At 42.8% G+C, this 24,188-nt stretch overlaps 1 protein-coding gene across 2 annotated transcripts in view; it reads left to right on the forward strand.

The window, feature by feature from the left end:
* TAFA1 (TAFA chemokine like family member 1) overlaps positions 1-24,188 on the forward strand; it is a 434,625-nt gene that overhangs the window by 346,754 nt on the left and 63,683 nt on the right. Inside the window, exon 3 of one of the 2 annotated variants that reach the window (XM_048490599.1) lies at positions 15,491-15,628. In XM_048490599.1, coding sequence (XP_048346556.1) covers positions 15,491-15,628 — 138 coding nt within the window. Of the gene's footprint in view, positions 1-15,487; positions 15,629-24,188 lie in introns of both variants that reach the window. The other variant, XM_048490598.1, reaches the window with a different exon arrangement.

The raw sequence follows: 24,188 nt of genomic DNA on the forward strand, positions 1-24,188 counted from the left end.
GAAAGATCTGTCTTGTTTGTTCATTGCTTCAGGCTCTAGATTTAAGTATCCACTGATGGGGCCATGCTGAGAACTCAATATATTGATGATGATACTGCTGAATTGAAGATAGTAAATACTGAATAGGCTGGTGAATCAAGTGCTTTTGTATATTGCCAAATGTTTCTCTCTGTCTTGCCTTGTTCTATAATGTTCACCAAAGGGCACAAGATCAGCAGATGTTATCATATTGCTTTATTGCATATTACCTCCTCCAAGCACATGCCGAATGTGTCTTTGTCAGGATAAAGTGCTGTCTTTGTTGCTGTCATGCTGTCGGAACATAAACTTGATGTCTGAAGCACACTAATCTTTTGTGGAGATGTCACTGATGTTTTATGCACTCAATACAGCATGAGCTTTAGTACTAGTCAAAATAACATCTTGCCAGCTAATGAGGTAGATTAACCTGACACAGTTGAAGCCCAATTTCTTCAATAGGCATAAAGGAGTAAAAGCTACAGAATCCTAGATTTCTCACAGAGCAGAAGTTGTGGTAATACTTACTGCAGAGGAGTTATTAATATACTGAACTACAGCGGTGAAGTTACAATTTAGCGGCTTCATCTGCAAAGTCATTGCCAACTTATGGTGATCCCATAGAGATTTCAAGGCAACAGACATGTCAGAAATAGTTTGCCATTGCCTACTTTTGTGTAGCAATCCTAACTTCCTTGGTGGTCTCCCATAAAAGTACTAACCAGGGTCAACCCTGCTTAGCTTCTGAGATCTGATGAGATTAGGCTATCCATGTCGGGGCAAAAAATCACCTAGGACAATATTTATTAGAATTAAGAATGTTTTTGGCTATTAATCCATAACAAAGATGTCTGGTAGGTTTCTCTATCAGATTTTCCAAGAAGCAACCCCACTGCTCAAGCCGAAACTACACATTACACTCAAATATATGTCTGAATTTGTTTGTTTATTGAGTTGTACAGAACATGTCCCATCACAATAAACCTGAAGGCTGAAACCCTTTCTGTTAAAGTACAAAGTTTAAAAGAACTGTTACAAATCAAAAGCAGCCATTACATTTCCTACAATTAAATTCTCTAGAAAAAAAACGTCCTCTGAAAAAGAACGATCTTGTATCTTTAAAAACCCATTAAGGAAAGGGGCCCTACTAATTTCCTCTCAAATCCAGTTTCAAACTGTGTTCAAAAAAAGTGTTCTGAAGACTTGAATTGGTATGTAGACTGTTCCTAAATTAAGGAGTGACTGTTCCTAAAATATGCGAGTTTTGGGTCATATAAAAGCTGCTTAGGTAACTTTTCCCCTTATATGGCAAAATGAGCTTCAGCATTTTGCACCAACTCCAGTTTCTGAGTTAACTTCAAAGGCAGCCGCATAGAGAATGTATTACAGTAGTCCAGTTTACAGGTTCCAGAAGCAGAGCTCTCTTTATTTATTTAGAAGATTTTTATCCCACCCTTCCTCCAAGGCACTCAAGGCAGTGTGATGTACATTATTCTCCCCTCCAGAGGTGGGATCCAACCAGTTCTCACCACTTCTCTAGAAATGGTTACTAATTTTTTCTGAGTGCCGAGAAGGGGTTACTAAAGCAACCTCCCTGCCCAATAGGGACTGGAGGTGCGTGTGTGCGGCAGCGCCACTGTTTGAATCCCACCACCATCAGAACCTGTTATTAAAATTTTTGGATCCCACCATTGCTCCCCTCCTCCATTTTATCATCACAACTGCATTGTGGGATATGTTAGTCTGAGAGAGAGAGAGTGACTGGCTAAGCAAGCAGAGTGAGGATCTGAACCTGGTCTTCCAGGTCAGAGTCAGACACTGTGGTCACTTGGTGATCACCTACCATTTTGAGCCTGCAGGCACCTTTAGAAATCTGACATAGGGCGGTGAGTGGAATTTAAAAATGGCTGTCTCAAGAGTTGGAGCCAACCACAATACACCAAGTAGTAGTATTTTGTACAACCTCCAGACATTTTACTGGCATATTCATGACGATGATGCTATGCAGCATTTTTCTATAGCAGATTTAAATACACCATCTTTTCTCTTAAGAGAAAGGTACACGCTGGGTCAATGTACAAGCTTTTGATCGAAGCTATTCGTATATGAGGTGGTCCTGTGCTACTTATAATTAGTCCTGCAAAACTATCTACCACAGTCATAAAGATCTTGAACATTTTTTTTTGTCCAGAGTTGAGACTTGTACAGTTTTTGACCACTGAGGAAGGGCATTTGGCCAAAATGTTTGATCCGGGTTGGAAACTGAATTTGTTTGTGCTAGGATTGTGTATGAATATGCATGTAATGGAGGCTATTAAGGACCCTATTTGTGTGGTTGTTTTTAGCTGGAGAGATAGATATCTCCAGCTAACTAGTCTGCATTATAATTTTCTATAATTTTCATACTGTTTGCAATTGAATGTGTTGGCCCCACATGTGTTTTCACTCTTGACCTTTGAGTATTTAATTTAACTGACCTCATTCCTCCATCTGCTTTCCCACTAAAACTCCTTCATGTTTCAGCTCATGTTTATGAGAATGTCAGAGGGAGGGGAAAGGGACTTAAACAGTAGAAGGGAGGGAAAAGGTTAAGCACTTGTCTACCTGTTGCTTCCATGCTGCCAATCAGCCTCTCCCAAAGTTTTTCTTTTCCCTTTTCTTCTCAAGCAACAACATTTGGGTTTTAAATACATGCATTTGCACGTAATTTTAATTCGACCCTAATATCAGTTATCGCTGCTTCCCTAGTATGACTGAGTAGTTAAGGGTGAGTTCTGAACCACTATATTCCTCCCCAATGTGCATTCTTTTCTTTAGCCATCACCATTTTATGGGAATCAAGTGAAAGCAGATAGTCTGTAGGGAACCAATAGCAGCTAGTGCTTTTTTGACAAGATTTAAAAAATAGCTTTTCCCACAAGTACTGCATGTAGAAATTATTCAGACAGCCTGCTTTTACTTCCTTCCCACTGTGGGATGTCTGAGGAAATAAATGCATACTGAAGGGAAAAAAATTATTGTCTGACAGAGTTATACCCTAAACAGAGTTACAGACCTTAGCAGACTGACACCCTTTTAAATCCACTGAAGTCAATGGGTTTTAAAGGGAATAGTTCTGTTTATCATGGTACTGGGAAGTCATCTATTTTAGTGTCCTACCATAAGGTGATCATTGCAGGAGGATACGATAGGCTCAGAATTAAACTAAGATCAGTGTATAAGACAGCAACTCCATGACTGCCTTAATATGCATAATTTTCTCAAAAAACGCCAAAGCAGTTTGTCAAGTTGTAGCTTCAACTACAATTCCTGTATGGAGGTGGTTCATAAAGTTTGTGCTTCCATATGATCCTTGCAGATTCATAGACTCTGAGAACTGGATCATCATTTTCAGGCCACTCAACTAGGCCTTTTATGCAGAGATTGTACACTTCACTCATCACAGATGTATTCATATTTCATTCTCAGTCGCATAAGAAAAGTTGATTTTTATACTCCACATTCCTTTACCTTTAAAGAGTCTCAAAACAGGTCACAATTGCCTTCCCTTCCCCTTCCCATAACATACACCTTGTGAGGTAGGTGCAGCCGAGAGAGTCCTGAGAGAATTGTGACTAGCCCAAGATCACCCAGCAGGCTGCATGTGGAGGTGCCAGGAAAGAAACCTGGTTAATCAGATTGGAGTCTGTCACTCATCTGGTGGAACAGAGGATCAAACCTGGTACTCCAGATTCAAGTCTGCTGCTCTTAACCACTACACCAAGCTGCTTTCCACATGACTAGCCCCCTACCTGTTGCTGAATTCTATGCATTTGTACCCTTTGCAAGCTTATGCTTTTAGTTATGTTCTGTTGGACTGAACTTGTCTATAACCAGGTTCTTTGGGAACTCATATCTATCTGAAGGTTTTAGATCAGGGAAACAGTTCTAGAAGCCACTCTGGCTTGGAAACATGTTAGGCATGTAACTATATTTAAATGAAACTTATGCTGCAAATCCCCAAACCATATCCGTGAGACTTGATGTTGAATACGTTTAGGAATAGATGTGTGTCCAGCTGGCTTTATAATTCAACCCTGCCCCAATCCCTTCTTTATCAAGCTCCTGTCTCACATGACTTTTGTCTATGCAAATCCTATGATTCCCAGCATACCATTTATTTTGGTGGCAAAAGGTGACCCCTCTTTCTTTTCTTACTTTCTTTTCTCAGTTCACAGACATGCAACATTTCAGAAATGGGAGGTGTTATACTCTTGTTCCTAGATAGTTGTAGTAGGTTAACTTTGATTTTGTATGGTCTTCTGGTCCACAACTACATTTTAAATCTACAAAGCAAGAGTAAAGAATCAGGAGCCCTTGAAAGAGTGGCATACATAATCAATGTTAAGTGATCCTGAGCATGAGCTCTTGCTTAGGAACAGAAGATGTGCTAAACTGAAACATACCAAAATTCATGTAGCCTAACTCTCTTTGCAAGAATCCCAACAAGTAGTAGAGACCAACAGGAAAGTAGCCAGTGGTCCATCAACAGATCACAATCTCTCTTCCTCCCAACCTTGATCAAGATTGCTCTTATAGACAGACTCCTTTCCTCTAGTAAAGGACAACAAATTAAAATAAAACACAAGCATTATTGCCTTATTATGAGTAGCATTAGGCAGTATCAATGATCCAGATTTTGAATGAAGCAAATTGGATTGAAGGTTATATCCATGGTCCTACAAAAGAAGGAGACATTTTATCTCTAGAGCGCACTGACCTCTCGGTACCTATTGAGCAGCCCCATCAAAATCTGGAGGTGGCAAGCCGTGGAGCCAATGCGACACCACCTCCTAAAGGGCTTTTTAGCAATGTGGGAAGCAGGGGGAAGCCTGCCCCCTCACATCCTGGCATCCAAGTGGGACTCCAGCATAGCCCCACCGCAGCCCAGACTTCTGGCTTCTGCAGTGAGTCAATCAGCCACTGACGCATCTCCCCCTCCACTAGGGTAAGTGCTCTGGGGAGGGCAAATGCACCAGCACAAGGGTGTGCCACTCCCACCCACCCTTTTGCCCCAACCTTTGGATGGAGCTCTAAGAAGCATCAAATAAATGCAGGTTTTACCCATGCACATGCATTCCTTATAACCAACTTGCCCAAGGAAGTTCTATTAAATAGAACACTCTTCAAGCACAGATGGTCCTGAATACCTTAATGTCTGCCTGGTGGCCAGAAGAAGTGGATTCCTGATGGTCTTAGACTTCTGATCAGGTTCATGCAGCCAAGGAAGGGAAATGAAAACTTGTTCATCATTTTGATAAACAGCTTCTCTCATTGCCGCAGGAAACTGTATGTAACTCAGAACTGTCAAATACTATTAAATTGCCAACAGTGTCAAAAAGAGAGGAACAGCTATTTTTTTTTCCCGGAGTCGTAGCTAATGACTTTCACAGTGCATTATCCCAATCAGGGCATTTTAAAAAATAAGTTTGTTTACTGTGAAGGTTTGGCACTGCTAGCATACAAGGTGTGCTATAATTCTGAAATGCAAAATACGATTTCATTATTATGTCTCCGATGTAGATGTAAAAAAAGCAGCTATGATGATCAAATGGCTTTTAGCTTCCGCTGGGCATGCTCTCTGAACCTTCGGCTGATTAGATGTTTTATACCATGGCTGCACACAGAAGGTTCTCGTTTAGGAGTAAAATATTTCATTCTGCGGTGTATACGCTTTGTAATAGAGACATAATTGGAGCCGTTTTCGGGTGTTCAGTCTGCCTCCAATTAAAATGGAATTATTGTCAGGAAATGGTCCCTCCTTTGGTGTCAGACTGGTGGGTGTAAACCTCTTAATTTTTACTGTTTCAAACATTTAGAACTCATGCAATGTGAAGTAGTGTCAGCTCATGCTGGAACAACTCCAAAGAAGAGAAATTCAAATAGTCAAATGAGGAGAAATCTGCTTTGTGGGATGAGACTGCAAAACCTAAAGCTTATAGGATTTTGCAGCAAGAAGGGCTAAAAGGGAAAGGCAGTGAGGAAGGGCAAGTAACATCACAAAAACTCTTTTGTACAGGAATAAAGTGGTGTACCTGAAGCAAACAGTGCCTGGGGCAAGTTCTGAAATTACCCCCCTCCCAAATTTTGCCCTCCCCACCCCAAAATTGTGCCCCTGGGTAAAGGCAAAGTGAAAGGTTACCTTGCCTAACTCTCCAAGTTTCTGGGCTCGCCACTGATCACCTGCATAGCATGACAGGCAGGCCAAGATGAGGGCAGGTAGCTGGTAATAGCGGCACAAGGGCCTTCGTGGCCTGCAAAGGGAAAGGGAGAGGGCAGGTGACCAAAATGCACCCTCCATGTAGACCAGGCGAATGGCATTTGGGTCAAATGTCCCCTCTACCTCCCCCCAAGATACACCATTGTAGGAGTAATATTGCATCCCATTTTTAAAGTGATCAGTGGGGATGATTCAAGCATACTCCCACACATTCTTGCACAGTCATACGCATTATGTTTTTTCTTCTTCTAAATTTATTCTTGAACACATTCATAGAATTACACACACATATTTCATCAAAGTCTGCTGATGAACAACAAAGGAAAATTGTAAGATTCCTTGGGGCATCTGCCAGTCTACTGTAAGTAACAGAATGGTGATCCAGAAAGTAATTTTTTGGTGTTCTTGTGACCCCTTTCTATTCATTAAAATGAACTGGGTTGGGAATTATATAGAGAGAATAGGGAAAGTAAAATAGAGTGAACATTCCTAATTTCTTATGCCCATATACCATATATTCTCATTTTCATCTCTAACAATCAAAGTTTGCGGAGGAGGGTTTAAATGACCGTGGGGCCCAGAAGGCTGACTGTCACAAGCATACTAATTTTGTTGTACCTAAGCTTAGTGGACAAATGAGGTTATGCCCATTTGATCTTTCATCTCTGACCTTCAGGGGGGTTACTTACAGAGTCAAATAGGAAGCTTATTTGGCTTTCTAATTATTCCATCATTTATGGCCATATCATCATCAAATGTGGTTGTGGGAAGTGCCATGAAGTTATAGTGGTCTTATGGCAACCCTATAGGGTTTTCAAGGCAACAAACTGAAGAAGAAGAAGAAGAAGAAGAAGAAGAAGAAGAAGAAGAAGAAGAAGAAGAAGAAGAAGAAGAAGAAGAAGAAGCAGCAGCAGCAGCAGCAGCAGCAGGAGCAGGAGGAGGAGGAGGAGGAGGAGTTTGGGTTTATATCCCCCCTTCCTCTCCTGTAGGAGACTCAAAGGGGCTTACAATCTCCTTTCCCTTCCCCCCTCACAACAAACACCCTGTGAGGTGGGTGGGGCTGAGAGAGCTCAGAAGAACTGTGCCCAAGGTGACCCAGCTGGCGTGTGTGAGAGTGAGTGCACAGGCTAATCTGAATTCCCCAGATAAGCCTCCACTGCTCAGGCAGCAGAGCAGGGAATCAAACCCGGTTCCTCCAGATTAGAGTACACCTGCTCTTAACCACTATGCCACTGCTTTGCCTTCCTCTGTGTAGTTTGCTTTGTCTGCCTCTGTGTAGCAACCCTGGACTTCCTTGGTGGTTTCCCATAGAAGTACTAACCAGGGCCAATCCTGCCTAGCTTCTGCAATCTGACAAGACTGTGATAGCCTAGGCCATCCAGATCAGATTTTATCATCAATTACTACATAGTAAACTATAGGCTGCATGGATTGGCTTGTATTCTTCCACTCCTCTGAGTATTTTTGGAGTCTTCCTCCATCAGAACTTGGTTCCTTAGTGGTGGTGGAAGGTGCCATCAAGTCACTGCTAATTCATAGCAGACTCATAGTATTTACAAGGTAACAGATGTTCAGAGGTGGTTTGCCATTGTCTGCCACCACATCACACCCCTAGCATTCCTTGGAGGTCCTCCCAACGAAATATTAGCCATGGTCAACCCTGCGTAGCTTTTAACATCTGGCTCCTTAGGTCCTAAAGTAGGATAACATGGACTGATATCTTGGGGGAGGGGGGGCACACTTAAAGGGCCCCCAAAGCTGTGTTTTGCTCTATATTTCTCTCTGTGTCCCTGCAAACACTATCTACTGTCTCACTCTCTTAAAAATTGAACTCTTCAGTAACAGAAGCAAAGGCTGAATAAAAAGAAAGCATGGGATAAATCAATAAAAGACACAGGGAAGTTGTAAATGAGTTGACAGAACAATGGAGATGCTCTAGGCTGTTTAGGATTCCTTGAGGTTTCTACTTCTCCCCGTTTGGATTCCTGATTACTGCATCTCAAGGTAGAGTGCAAATAACACGACTAAAATTACAGATGTCTTACCAAAGATATTAATTTATGCCCTTGAGTGTTGTGTACAGAAAACATTAGATCAGGGCTGCTGAGTGATCTTCCTTTGGCATTCTGTTCTGGGCTTATTACCCCAGAGTCATTCCCATCTGTGCACACGTTCCGCTAGAGGTAAGCTACAGTCATCTCCTGGCAGATTCTCAAGTACCTCTAATGAATTTGCTCAATTCCTATTAAACATGGGCCTTCTTTTAGGTAAAAAAAACAAACCCAACAACAACAGGTAAAATGTAATACGGACCCAGGCTTCAATAAGAGTTATAATAGTTTATTTCCAGCTTTCAAAAAGACAAATCCGCCTTTTTTTAAAGCCAGTAGAATGTCTCCAACAGTGCGATCCTAAGCAGAGTTTCACCATTCTCCACTGCAGTCAGTATGTTTAGAAGGGTGTGACTTTGTTTAGGATTCTGCTGCAATGTACAAACAGGCAGAAGTGTCACTGGTTCAGCAGACCATAAAACATTCAGAGGTGCCTCTCCTGTCATTTGTGACAATGCTTTAACCTTTTGGTGTGGTTACAGTCTCTGAGGTCAATAATGCACATTTTTTTACACAAGTCCCTAAATATACATTCAGGACAGACAGAGACAATAATGGTGTCGTTTTTGTTTGTTTGTTGGAAGCTGTTATAGAGTTGAGTCAATAATCCGTTTTTAAATGTCTATAAACGGGAATGTACCTTTATAAAATCTTTATCTTGCCCCTTCATCCATGAAAATGATGCTTTTCTTTTACAAGAGGTTTTGCTAAAAGCAGCCAGAGTATATTGAGACTAGAGGAATCATAAAGGAAATTAAATAATGTTCAGATATATCTATGCAACATACAACATATATATATGCAGCATACAATATAAGCCACATATAGGGGTGTAGACAAACTGGAGTGCTCACTGCTTAGAGCCAGCGTGGCGTAGTGGTTAAGAGAGGTAGACTCTCATCTGGAGAACTGGGTTTGATTCCCTGCTCCTCCATATGAGCGGTGGACTCTTATCTGGTGAACTGGACTTGTTTTCCCACTCCTACATATGAAGCCTGCTGGGTGACCTTGGGCTAGTCACAGAACTCTCTCAGCCCCATTTACCTCACAAGGTGCCCGTTGGTTGGGGTGAGTTTGTAAGGAGTTTGTAAGCCACTTTGAGACTCCTTAAAGGAAGAGAAAAGCAGGGTATAACTCAAAACTCTTCTTGTTCTTCCAAATGGCAATTAGTATAGTGCAGTGGGGGCGAACCTATGGCATGGGTGCCAGAGGTAGCACTAAGAACCCTCTCTGTGGGCACGCATGCACAGAGTTCATCATGTGAGGGGGGGCGGCAATAGGTAACCCTGTTAAGTGCTGTTAAACCCCACTGATTTTCATGGGAAGAATTAAAGCACAATCCTTTACCTGGGAGTAAGCTTGGTTGCTGGCAATAGGGCTTGCTTCAAAACCCTCCTAGGGTCGTGATTCACCCATTTGCTTCAAACAAAGCCACTGACTACCACCAAGCTTACTCCTGAGTAATGCGCGCCTTGGAGCCAACCGTTTTTTCTAAACTAAAACCTCAGTATTCGGGTTAAATTGCTGTGTTGGCACTTTGCGATAAATAAGGGGGTCTTGGGTTGCAGTTTGGGCACTCGGTCTCGAAAAGGCTCACCATCACTGGTATAGTGGATGCAACAGAACACTGGTAAAATGGGGGAAATCAGTGTTGTCTCTGGATATGAACCCTATGCAGGGAACCGTCCAGGACATTTTGTGAGGCCGCCATCTGCAGGTGGGGCCTAGAGATCTCCTAGAGCATCAGCCCCTGCCGGCATGGCCAAATGGCCATGCTGACAGGGGCTGATGGGAATTGTAGTCCATAACATCTGGAGTGCCAAAGGTTCGCCACCACGGTGACCTAGAATGAATCTAAGGGCCAACCTGAGCAAACGAGGGTCTTGGCCAGCTGCATGATTGGCAACTTTTCCAGACAACTGCTGCTTATCCAAGCCCCGCTCTGCAGAGATCACAGCAGTCATCAGTGTCTGACACTGGAAATGTGAACAAGCTGGTGAAAACATTGTGACTCCCCTGCCCCCTCCCCACGTTCACCTCAAGGAAGCCGATTTCAGCAACATGCAATTGTCCTAAGCTATTTTCCAGAACGCTGCCTTTTCCTATGTATCGTAATCCAGAATCCTCAATGGCTTCATTGATACTATTTTGCAGTAATTGAGGAGAAAAAAAAACCCGCAGCTATTCCTCAGACATTTGAAGCTCTCCACTCAGATGCTCAAAAGTACTTGTTCATCATCTAACTTTTCATTTTGTCAGCCTAACCTTGTGGCAGTCACTGACATGGCACTTGCTGATTGAACTAGGGGCCCATGAGTTTGTCTATTGCACTTATATTCCGGGAACATTTTAACCTGCCCTTCTGTACCGAAGTCGGTTTTTCAGCCCAAATGCAGTGGAAGTCAATCTTTGAAACAGTAAAACTCTCTTAAAGCAAGCAGGCATTTCGAAGTCTTGATTAAAGCTGATTGTTAATAAAAGAGACTGAAATGCAGTGTTTCTTTCCGTAATTGCTCTCAGAAGACAATTCTGACAGATTGTCTTAACACTGGCATAACAATTGGCATCAGGAAAACATTAAATAATAATACACATAAAGCCACCCCTCAATTTCTGTAACAAAGGAATCTAACATTCTCTTTGCAAGTCTACACATAGAGCTTTTAGTATAAGAGAGAGAGAGAGAGATGCATGTATACATGCAAGCATGCAGGAGTGAAGTGGCTGGCATGAAGCATTTGGGATATTTCACCTTCAGAATACTAAACATTTTTTTTAAAAGGGACTTATAGTACATTCTAATGTCTCTCAGCCTTGGGACTACAGCTTAAAGTAGAACATCTTGAACAAGCTTTTAAGACCTGCCTGTTTACAGACCAAATTGAAGTGGAACAGAAATTCCAGGCATTTATTTAATGTCATTCTGTTATGCCGGGTATTTTTCTGCCTTTGACAATCACACAGAAGCTTTCTCCTTCAATAAAAGGTCATTTCAGGATGCTACATAAGAACTAGGATGTCCTCCTCCAGTCAGGTTCACACACCTGTAGTTCCCACCAGGCCGTTTTCAGCCTCAAGTGAACAGGCCACTTTTCCAGCCTGCACTTTTAGGCTGAACTAAGGTAAGTGGGGGGGGGGGTGTTGCAGGGGGAGGGTGGTTTTCTGCCCCCAGGTTTGCACCCGGTGCAATGCGCACCCCCTGTCCCCTGGTAGCTCTGCCTCTGCATGTCCGACTAGACTTGGCATCCCCTTTCCATTGTATAATGAACTCCAGGAGAACATGGTCACACCCACCTAAAGACACTACCACTTCCATCCCATTAATCAGGTTATCGTTGTTGGTTAGGAGCAGATCTAAAATTGCCGATCCCTTTGTTGCCTCATCCACCTTCTGGACCATGAAATTGTATGCAAGGCAAGTGAGGAAATCATTGGATCTGGTAGTCTTTGCAGACTCCCAGCAAATATCTGGATAATTGAAATTTCCCATTACTACTACTTCTCTTTTTTGTTGTGGTGGGGTTCAAATGTGGCTGCTTTTTGTGGGTGACTGTGGTTGGGGCAATATTCATTTAAAGGTTGAGACCAGGTTCCAGGGTGGGCACATGAGAGGGTGAAATGCCATCTGCATTGGTATGTCACTTGTGAGGGAAACCTGGAAGTGACATAGACTAGGTCTAGGAATCGCCTTGAATTGTTCATATTTATTTCTAAGTTATCTATTTTGAAATGAGACCCTTCTCCTTCAATGGAAAAAACCTGTTAAATGACAAATCAGTTTACAAAGGATTATACTGCATATTTTTGGAAGACTGATGATCAAATTTCCTAATGTCTGCAGTTGGGAAGATGGGGATGTGCTTGGGATCAGGGTCTGTAGTACTGGGAGCAGAGGGAATAATCTTTCTCCTCACATCATTTTCTCAATTGCCCTTGCTTTTTTTTCCTGTTACAGGGGAAAGACAGGTCTCTGTGCTTTCATCATTTACAAGATCTGCTGCTCCCACTGTGCATGGCAAGAAAATATACCTATTTATAACTTTAAAATAGTTACCACTGACAACACAAATGCAATTGGATTTCATCTGATTATTGCCATTAGCAAAACTGCTATTTTCTGATCATCTTCAAATGTAAGTTAGGAGACCTGGGCAAAGAAAAGGGACATGAGGCAGATAATGGTGAGAACCAGGACTATCTCTAATGCCGACAAAATGCAGAGATGAGAACATAAAGAATATAAAAGGCAACTTTTTAAAAATCTCGACACTTTTGAGGAGAGAATAATGGCACCTGGAGTATAAAATTTCTGCAACATTCTAAGTCCAAATCCCAAGAGACAGGAATCCTTTCATGTTCCCTTTTCGCTAGAAGAATTGTGAGTGGAGTAAGAAGACATACTGGTAATGGTCTTTGGTCTCGCTTGCTTGCTACATTTTTGCCTCAGTAAAGAGCTGTGTCAGGGACAAGCAAATATGATTCCACACCTTACAGGAAGCAGCTTGTTTTGATGAAAGGAATTAAATATTAACAATAGGGTCCATCTTTCCTTCAGCCTGCAAACTCATCAATACCAAGCCCCAGGGATGTACGTCCAAAGGTCTTTTGCCTTAGCAGACATTAACCAGCTTTGATTGACTCATTCCTGAAATCTGAAGGTTTGAATATTTAACATTACATAAAACTTTCCCACACATTGAAAGAGCCACTGTTAGCTGAAAGTCTCGAAAATGAAGGCTGGTCTATCAACAGAACATTGTATTAAAATGGTGGTGGTAGTGATGGGAAAGCCCATTGTCTTCAGAGTTAAAGGCACGACATTAGGAAGAGCTAGAAACAGTGTTCTGACTGCAAGTGTTACCACCATTACAAACAAAATGGTCATGGTACCTCCTGATGGGTATTGATTGTGAAGTTCAGAATTTCTGCCTAGATTTTTTGAGAGCCAAATTATATCTCTTCTCATTTTCAAAGTGGAACAATTACAGTAGGATCCTTCACCACCACATACACTGTATGAATTGTGTACATGCACTGTTTGTTGCGGTGCTCAGATTCTCCAGTTCTTTTTCATCTTATCGCCATGCCTTGTGGAATAACAGGGGACCCATAATGAATCCAATCCACTTTGGAAAAAAGAGTAGATGGTTGGTTGTGCATTCTCTAAATAATTGTGGGTCATATAGTTTGGTGAGATTTCTTATGCTTTTCTAGATACCCTTAGGGCCACATTCATAAATACAGTGTACAGGGGCTCCTAGGGAAAGGAGAGTCTTGTTAAGTTTTTTAAACATTACCCTAACTATGTAGGGATTCCTTTTCCATGAGTGGGTTCCCAGTGGATTTAAGTAGCCACAGCCAGCAGCTGGGCAGATGTATCTCAGCCCTGGAACCAGCATCACACTGGGTGAGGGGTTGTATTGATTCCAAGGGTCCACACAATCTGTCCCTGTGCACATGGATAGATGGGTCATTTAAATATTGTAAACAGTAGCCCCTGTGGCCTGGTAACATTCAAAAGGACTCATACACACAGCCAGAGATTAATCAATGAGAATACACAGGTTGCAGCGTATCGGTGATGTTTCATCTAAGAAACTGAGAAACTACTTTGAAGCCATAAAAGCTGGAGAAATCCATCTTGCATATTTTAGCCAAGGGCAAATAGATTTCTGCTTCCACTCCTCATGTCCAAAAAAGGGACACAAAATGCTCATGTAGTTCCATGCTATATTGAATAGGCCTCCAGTTTCTGGGGAGATATAGAACAAGGGTGATAAGAGCCAGCATCACATGCAGTGTGTGCCACTCTATCCACAGCTTCAAGCAAATATGCCATAGTAATTGGCTTTCCTCTTGGCAACTCCAGTGATTAACTATGTTTTAATTGCAAATCGCATTGTCCTTTTGTATATATGTCACATTCCCTTGCTCCTTCAAGATAAGGCTAATGCTTCAACTAAATGAGGTGTGCTGCTAATTGCAAGACAGCATGTTTGGACTTCTGGTCACTTAGCTGTGAAATATATGTATGTGTGTATAAGTTTAACTGAGCCTCAAGAGTCACTTGGGTTTCTCCCTTTAGGGCCTGTATGGTAGGAGAGTTATGTGCTGGTTACAGTCTTCCAGTTAGTGTTGCCAGCTCCCACTGGGGGAAGGGGAACCTTAAGTCCCCGAACTTTGCCCCCACTGCCAATCAGCAGCCTGGAAGGGGGAATTATCAGCAGTGGAAGGCAGCCGAGGTTGCTGTCGCTAGTGATGTGGTAATGTCACTTCCAGCATGTACCGGAAGTGACATAATTGTTTCACTGGTGATGTAGTAATGCTACATCAACACTCTATAGTAAAAAAGAATTATAGCATAAAAATTTTGTCCAAATACCAGAGCAGTGCATGCAATGCGATGACATCACTGAGGTTGCATGCCAGAACTGGCATTGCTGCATCATCAGCAACAGAAGCCTAGGCCTCTGTCCCACTGGCAGTAAGTCCCCCTATCAGTTGCCAGGGGTTGCCTGTCTCAGTATTCTCCATCAGGAAGTGTTCTCTCCCAGTTAGAGGCAATAAAGAAACCTGACCGTGCAGCTACCAGAGTCGCCTATGAGCTGTCTATTGAGAAGAACTGGAGGGAGATTTAATAGCTTATCCCATCCACCAATCTGGAGTGGATGCTGCATTTGTGTTCTGAATGTTGCTTTCGAAAATATATGGGCAGTGCATGAACCCAGCAACTTTCTTAGTCTCTCTGGTTCTCAAATACTATGTGCACCATCTTAAGATTGCATTGTGCTTTTGGGCTTGTAAGGACAATGTAATCACAGAAATCATAGGAGGACATATCAGTCAGTTTGCACTTAAGCTACAGTGTAAGGTTGAACTGAAGGATCAAGGATGAAAAGAGGAGATTGCTGTTTCTCTGCCATCTCCTGTTGGTTCTAGAGTTTGAGGACAACTTTGTGTACACAAGTAGAAATGTGTAACACTTTATACATCGTGGGGGCAGGGGTTCTGACCAAGGTGAAGATTAGCATACTGCTCTGTTGTGTCTGTCCAAAGCAGCTCTTTCTAATCAGTGTCAATATTCTCTCTTTGTTGCCAGAAGGCGGAACATGTGAAGTTATAGCAGCACACAGATGTTGTAATAAGAATCGGATCGAAGAGAGATCACAAACAGTAAAATGCTCCTGTCTACCTGGGAAAGTGGCTGGAACAACACGGAACAGACCATCTTGTGTTGACGGCAAGTAGCTCATCCAGCGTCATGTCTTTTTGAATATTTGTAAACTTGTAGCAAATGGTGACACATTTACCAAAACAAACCTGGGAGACTTGTAGAGTGTTTTGAAAAATGAAATGTCTGGATTAAATGAGCATGAGAATAGAGCTGCCATTACATGGGGCTACTGATAAGGCCTACAAAGGGACAGATTGTCACTGGATAAAGCCAAGCCAACAGCAATCAAGTTTGCCGAGCTGTGCAATCCTAAACAGAGATGCACCGTTATACGGCCCTCACAATCAACTGATATTCTTCCTTTACTGTCTGAAAGGGTTACCTTAAAGTGGAGCCTGCAGTTGACTTGGAATCACAGCTGGTCTCCAAACTACAGAGATCAGCTCCCCTGGAGGAAATTAGAGTTTTGGAGAGTGAGGTCTATGACAGTACATTCTCTGCTGAATTGCCTCCCCAAACACAGCTGTCCCCAGACACTGCCCCCAAGTCTCCAGGATTTTCTCAAGGTGAAATTGGCAGCCATACTGGATGATGCTATTCCTGTATAAGCCTAAACCAAATAACTGGATACATTGATTTGTATGGAGTGAGTTACCCAGATTTTTTATTGAAGGCTCAAAAAACCAAGTTTGTTTTTTTGAAATCTGCATCCAATGTATTTATGTACCAACCTGAAAGATTCCAGGTTATGACCTTTGTTTACTCCTAGCTCACATCACTAGGGAAAAAGATTGTCAATCAGGTTGCCATTAGATCTGCTGGGGTTTTTATTTATGACTTCTCAGTTTGCTGGTTCTATAGAAGTACATTGTTCTTCCACTTTAGATTGATTTCTACTTCAAATGTGAAGGAGGATGAATGTTTGTTGTTGAAATGGACTTGAATTGCTGAATGAGAGTGCGTTTGAGTGGGACTGCCTCTGTAAAACAGCCGTTTCTGCTTTAGTGCATAGAAAGGAGTCCTCGTCCAGGGTCTTCATGTCTTCTGTATTGATCAGCGACACATTAGATGCAGAGAAGCTTTGTCTGAAGGTTGCGAACACTGAGGCTGTAGTCTCAAGCTTATTTCACAACAGGAGCAATTAGGAGCATGCTGTAAGGGTGTCACCACTATGGACCAGATTGTAATTGTAATGATGGATTCCAAAGAAGAGAGCACAAATAGAAATCACGCAATTCATGATCCGGGAATTTACCCACGGGCTGCATTTTTCCATGAGAACGCAGATTTCTTAAAACACAGCTCAGAAGCTTTTATATTGCTTCTGGTGGTGTCTTTAATTAAATATTTAATAACGGAATAATTATTTAAGTAATCACACTATTAAATTGGACTGACAAACTGCTTTGCATTCTCTTTATTGTGCCTAATCTGCAAGCATAAATTCCGGTCAATGCAGGGCAGGGGAAAGGCTAATGAATTGCTTCTCCAAACAACATCCATCATCTGTAGGCCTTGGCTTGTATTCTGCAAGTCCCGCCCCAAGGGTGTGGCATTAATTCCTTCCATGCTTCATTTTCACTGTGTAATGAACAAATAACCTAGACAATTTGTGCACAAGTCATTCTCATTTAGAAACTGCAATGCCTGCATAGATAGTCTTGGTCAAACATTCTCCTTAACGATCCACACATGTAATGGTGTTTCCCCATGGTGCACATCATTACTCCTCAATATGGAAGAAAATGACAAAGGCATTACTCATACAGAGGTCTGTCTATGAACTGCACTCTCAGAGAGCTTTGGATCATGTCCATTCTGTGTTTTGTGTATTTAATCTGTGGTAAATTATTCCTGAACTGTGATGTACTCTAAGTGACAGAAATTTCTGCCGACAGCCAGTGTTGGTGTAGTGGTCAGAGAGTGTGACTAAGACTGAGAAGAGTTAGATTCAAATGCCTACTGAACTCACTGTATGAGCCAGTGTCTCTCTCTCAGCCTAACATATCTTACCAGGTTGTTGTGAGAATAAAAGGGAAACAGAACAACTAATGCAACCCTGAATATTTTTTTTCAGAAAGAGCTAAGCAAAAATGTAATTGGCTGATTGACTGGCTGATTGATTGTCCCTGTGAACTGTAGGTCTGATTCCTGGTTACAATGGCTTAAAAGATAAACATAGCAGTTACATTTTGATATCTACATCAGCATGTTGGGTTACTTCTTTACTTGAAATTATTCCTTTGTGCCACTGCTTGCCTCATCTGTGTGGATTTTCAAGTGGCTACAAGGGATAAGGTTTTGTTGCTGTTTCTAAAAATCAGCAGCAAATCCAGTATCGCTACATGAATCATGATATGAAAGGGATGATATGTGTACATTTTTTTCAGATAGTATTCTCATTTTCCAGAATCCAGACTTTCACTAATCTCTTTTTTATTTTAGCTTGTGTATGAAAATTAATGTGCTGACCTGATAGCTGTAAGGATGCCTGCTAGTAGACATTAACCAGACTCCAATATTGATAATGTTAGTCTTTATTGAAGGTCTATTCAAGGCAAGATACCATACTTTTCATAGCCAGTCCTGAGAAACATGGGGAATATAGCTGGATCCCTCCAGCCCATCCCCCCCTCTTGCTAGTGGGAAAGGCAGGGAGGTTAGAATGCTTACGTCTTCCAAGGTGAGAGCCATTATCTGGTTGCCCAGTACTACAGGGTGGATGAATGTGGGGGCCAAGTGGAGTTAAAACAGCCTAGGAGCCGAGGCAGTATAAATTAGGGCAGGGCAGAGACGTAGCAGGGCAAAATGGTGCCCAGGGCAAAATGGCGCCCCCATGTCCCATGGTAGCTAGGCACCCCCTGCCCCCTTGTCCTATGGTAGGTATGCCCCCCGCACCCACTTACCAGACCCAGCGCCGTGCAGTCCAGGCTCCAACTGGGGGGCAGGGCCTGGCTGGCTGCTCCATGCAGCCCAGGTTCCAGCCCCCAGGTCAGCCAATGGCCCGGATGGCCCACCCCCTCTCACTTGGCCCAATCAGCCAAGGCCTGCTGGGGCTGAGTGTGGTCAGAGGTGGGATTCAGCCAGTTCACACCGATTCTCCTGTTTCTCACCAGTTCAGCTAATTGGCTGAATCCCCCCCCCCACCCGCGCGTGCGCAGCCAGATCTGCAGGGGTCCAGATGGCCAAAAATCCGGCCGTGCTCAGCCGGCCCCCCACAGTTCTGGCCACGCGTGCAGCACTGCCTTCAGGGGAGGCCTCCTCCAAAGGCCTTGCCGCTGGCCTGCTGGTCCCCCACATATCTGGCCACACGTGTGACAGGGGCATGAACAGGTGGTTGATCTGGTTGGATCCCACCAGTGGGTGTGGTGGGTGGGTCAGAATGTGGATGTGATTTTCCACACACACACCCACGACTCACCGGGGGGCACCTGGGGCATTTGTCCCCGGATGTCCCCATTATAGCTACGTGACTGGGGCAGGGTCACACAGCTGCTGTTGTATCATGTCATTGCTGACATGAATGGGCTATTGGTTGCCAATCTCCTGCCAGGAAGCAACAATAAACTGAAACCAAGTTAAGCGTGGAGTTGCTGAAACTGTGAAAGGGATTAAATGATAGCAGTAGCCATAGTGGGTGAAGACTTTTTTTTGTTTCATTTTGCATTGCCTCAGTGATCACTTCTTCCTAACTAATGCTTTAATTGTTGTGTTTACTTCTTTGTACATATGTTAACTCAGTTTTTATTTGTTTTAATCATATGTTTTAATTGTCCTAAAATGTGATTTCCTCATGTATGCTTTGAATTGTAAGTCCCCTTGGTGGGCCTTGTAAGTGCAGAAAGCTGAGAAATAAATTTTATAAATAATGAAATAAATACAGCAAATGTGTGTGAGGAGATATGAAGATCTGAGGAGAAAATATGGGGAAAATCAGAAAAGATATTTTTTTCCTGTTCTTTTCCCCAAAACATTTCCCCAGTTTTTCTGACAAACAAGTTGAAAATGTTGGGATTACTGTGAAAAAAAAACTCCTATGAAGTGTTTTCTGTTTTAGAGTGAGTGAAATGCCTTTAAAGACAAGGTGGGCTTGCTGCAGTCATATACAGCTCTTAAATGCATTCCTGCACGCAGTAGGATGATAGCTCTCTTGAGTGGAGGAGCATTCTCAGCTTTTATTGTTGAACAGTTGCATGCCTTCTGTTGTCCCTTTTTGCCTGAAATGGTTGAACTTTTCACCTCTCCCTCAAACCTCTGTGACACATTTACCCACAGACTGTCTAAAAAGAGCTTATTGCAATACTTTGCAGGAAAGAGAAAAAACATCAGAAGGAGATGGGACAGAAATTGCACCAAAGCCTCAGACAAAACTGAAACTTTCATTGAGAACTCAGGTCTCCCTAACCAGATGGTCAATTTAGGCGGAAGGTGCATCACCTTGCAGTTTTTTCTCACGTATTGGATATATTTGCAGTTGTATATGCTAAGTGAGTAATAAATAATACATTTTATGTTGTTAAAGCAGTAAAATCAGTTTAGGATCAATAGAACAGTAAGTATTCTATATGTTTGATTTTCTTCCAAATTTCAGTTTTTCAAAACAAAAACCTGTGGAATTTTTCCCCATGGCCTCAAAATGTCCAGAAATTTTGCCTCTCTACATGCAACCCCATAGACTATGATATTTCAGGAAAGATGCACCAAAGCAAGTTTGAGAAACATCAGAGCAGAGCGGGGAAAACCTTGGTGGACAATGTTGTGTGGATTCTTGGGGTGGGGAAATAACTCCAGTTTGAGAACGAGGGCAGAGCTAAACATCGATGTGGGAAAATCCCTACAGTGGCATGCTTTTACAAAGAATATCTAATTCATGGGCAGCCCAGTTCAGAGTGAGAAGGCTGGACCATCTCTGCAGCCAGTGCAGCCCTGCACCAGCATGGGTGCCCACCACCGGCTCAAGCAGCAAATGCGCTGGCAGAGGGGCAACTTAACTGGGCAGATGCTCTGTAGCTTCATGGCACGCAACATGGAAGCTGTTGCCCATGTCCTGGCCCGCTGATGCAGAATGCTGCGCTAGTGTGGCCCGGGGCATTGTGGTGGTGAGCCAGGAGGTTGAACCAACCTTAGTTGATGTCCACTGCCCACCCACGCCCCTGTCGCACTGAGGCCCAGCCACACCCCTCCTTTCCTGGAAGTGTGCGAGGGGGTGATTTTTGCGCCCCCACGGTATTCACACCGGGCGCCCAGGGCGTTTGTCCCCAGATGACCCTGTGGTAGCTATGCCACTGATAGCCCTATATCCATTCTGAGGGTCTCCTGAAGAATTTAACTCACAATTTTGCTCACAAACAATCAAAATCATGACTACACTATGTTGCTCATGGAGGTGTAATAAGGGAGGAGGCCCGCTGACTCCCTCCCCCCACACTGACTCAAAACAAACCTCAGCTGACTACGAGTGTGACTTGCAACTTGTTCTCAACCACCTGGCACATTTGCTCAGTCAACACCTGTCAGAGAGGCCCAAGCCCAAGGGCCCTGGTAACAGTTCCTCCTAACCCTAACCCTAGTCTCTGCAGGACCCTTAGGTTTAAGCCTAGTCAGCCTTATGAACAATATGGCCCTGCTAGGAACATACAGTGGGAGCATATGTACCTAACAAGAGGGGCTGGAATGGATTCATTGGAGTTCACCCTTTCTTCTCAAGTGGCAAAAACACAAAACCAGAACTAGGGTTATGTGCCTCCATTGGTCTCAAAGGAGGAATCTGCTTTTTAGTGTTTGCTCTCTAACCTTCACTTATTGAAAGATGTTTTCTTATGCAATAAAACAACTGAACCTAATTTCTTCTCACAAGTGTTAGAATACATGAAAAAATGCATAGTTCACGTGTTTCAGATCTCACTGAAGTTAATGGGAAGGTGTGTTTTAGCTCCAGTTGGTTTTGAGTGGGTCCTCAGTAAATACTTGATATTGCAAATGGTGCCTCTTTATATCAGCACTTGAATCAAGTGAAAATTGTTCACAGTCAAAAAGCCAATAGTTTTCTATTTATCTAACATGTACTTTAGATGGTATCTCTCTCTCTCTCTCTCTCTCTCTCTCTCTCTCTCTCTGCCCCTTAAAAGTACTTTGAATCAATTCTTATTTTTACAGAAAGAGGTGAAAATATTATTTTAAATCCAAGGAATCAGTTTCTTATCCCTCTAGCTGTGCTCCGGCCTAGATAAGGAGAGATCTCAGGGTCCCATATTATTAATGCGCTGTCTTTATGAATAACGAGCAGGCCGAGTGAATTATTTTTCACTCCTGGGAAAATCTATAGCCCTGTCCTTCTATGGCACCATTGGAAACTGAGTAGGATATTCATATATTTTTTTCAATTTGGTTAATTCAGATGACTTCATTTGCAAAGAATGAGGGAAATAGTAGCAATGGGGGAAAAACAGCATTCCCCACTGAGGCCCGTTTAGCCAACTGAGATGGAGAGATACAGCATACAATACTAGGAACTTCAGAGCAACAAAAAGTATATGCACACACAGATAAGAGTCTGGGCTTTCTGTTTGTTCAGAAATACTGGTATTATATTACGTACCTGACAATGTTTGGGCTTGTTTCATCATTTAAGATGTCATGCACCCTAAACCATTTCAAAAGAGGATAAACTTCTGAAGATAAATGCAGCATTCAGATACGTGAGTCCATTATGATCAGTTCTACATGCACATTAAAAGCAAAACCATAAATGTGTTTTAGGAAATTGCTTTGGTTCTGCTTGAAAAATTCTTGTAAGCTTGTGAAATTTCTCCTGCTTTTAATAATAGGCATGACTTCTGCTAATTACGTTAATTACCCTGCAGAAGAGCAAATCTCTATCAGGGAACTTTTATCCCTTCATAGGTACAAACGAGGGAACAGGTGAGCTGATCTTCCACTCTGCTTCGAGAAGACTACCTACAGTGTTTGCTCTTTCTGCAATATTTTAATGTCTAAAGTATGAAATCCCAAGATTCAAACCAGAGCCTGAATGATCCTGGAGACATAGTGACTGCACCCAAAAACAGTATCTAGGGGGGAGTTCCTCCTCCTCTCTTTTCTGTAATGTAAAACAAAACTTGTGAAGTAGCATCATCCCAGGGTTGCCAACTCTGAGTTAGGGAATTCCTAGAGATTTGGAGGAAAAAGCATGAGAAAGGCAAGACTGGGGGAAGGAATTGACCTTGGCCAAGCATAATGCCATAAAACCCACCCTCCAGAGAAGCCATGTCCTCAGGGAAACTAGGATTGCCAGGTCCTTTCTGGTCACTCACAAAAGGTGGCTGGGGTAGTCTGACTAGCTTCATGTTGGAAAAGTCTGAAGATTTGGGGTGCAACCTGGGAAAGATGGGGAGTTCAGTGGGGTGCAATGCCAAAGCACCCATTTTTCTCCAGGGGAACTGGAGTCTGTTGTCTGTTGTAGTCTGTTGTAATCCCAAAGGCTCCCCAAAAGAAGCGTACCAGGGGTAAATGGCGCCCAGAGACAAATTGTCTCCAGGACGCTCCCCAGGATCTACCTGCCCCCAGGCTCTGCCCCCCACCACCCTAGCTCCACCCCTGATGCCCCAGGCTCCACCCCCACTGCCCTCAACCCCGCCCATGTCACCATGGACATGGGCAAGGTCTAAGGTGTCCCACCTCTTCCTGCTCCCCAAGCCCCACCCCCAGCCTCAGTGCTTATAAAACAAAATCTCTGAGACCGGGACTGCAGTCCTATTATCCTATATCACACTCAGGGCTGGGGCAACTAACTTAGCAATCCAGAACAGAGTTTCTCTAGTCTTCAATGGTCTTAGACTGGAGTAACTCTGTTCTGGATTGCATTGTAAGACATTACCTCTCACACTTTGGGTACATGTTTCTGATGGACAGAGACAAAATGAACTCAGGGCTGCTTTTTTTTTGAAGGTGGGTATGCTTTCTAGTATCATGCATTCCAGTACCAATCATTTCCTTTGTCCAACAAAGCAGCAAGGTCATGGTAGATCCTTTTGCTGGATATAGAGCATCTTGAATATGTCTTTGTTCTTCCTGGGCTGCCTTTCAAAGATGGCTTCTTTTAACAGGCCATACTAGCATCAGATAAACTAAGTTGTCCATGATGCTTACTGAAGTCCTTTGCATTATAAATTACATCCGAACTGCTGACGGAGAGAATTCCAAGTGGCAGGAAAAATCTTTCAAAGAAAAATCCATGGTAATGAAGAACAGGTCAAAAGAGAGGTCTCTGAAAGTAAATGTCAGAGCCACAGGGCTTGCCCCAGGGTAACAAGTAAATAACTCTGAAGAACATAGTCTTGTGTGACCTCTGAGGGATAATTCCTAGGAGGAAATTAGTTTTAACAAGTCTGAAGTGAGTATGATAGCTGCAGCATGTGGACATGAATGAATTTCTGCATGTTAAGATTATTAGCATCCAGTGGCTCCAGAAGGGATTAATAATAATAAACGATTTTGAGTTACATAAATATATGGTGATTTGCTCTTCAGGAGACAGCGTGTCCGGTCAGGAGAGCCTTCATTCTGTACCGACTCACATAAGCAGGCAAATCACATTCTGACCACAGCGGGGGAAAAGATAAATTAA

This window comes from Sphaerodactylus townsendi, linkage group LG03 (genome assembly GCF_021028975.2).
Source record: "Sphaerodactylus townsendi isolate TG3544 linkage group LG03, MPM_Stown_v2.3, whole genome shotgun sequence".
NCBI lineage: Eukaryota > Metazoa > Chordata > Lepidosauria > Squamata > Sphaerodactylidae > Sphaerodactylus > Sphaerodactylus townsendi.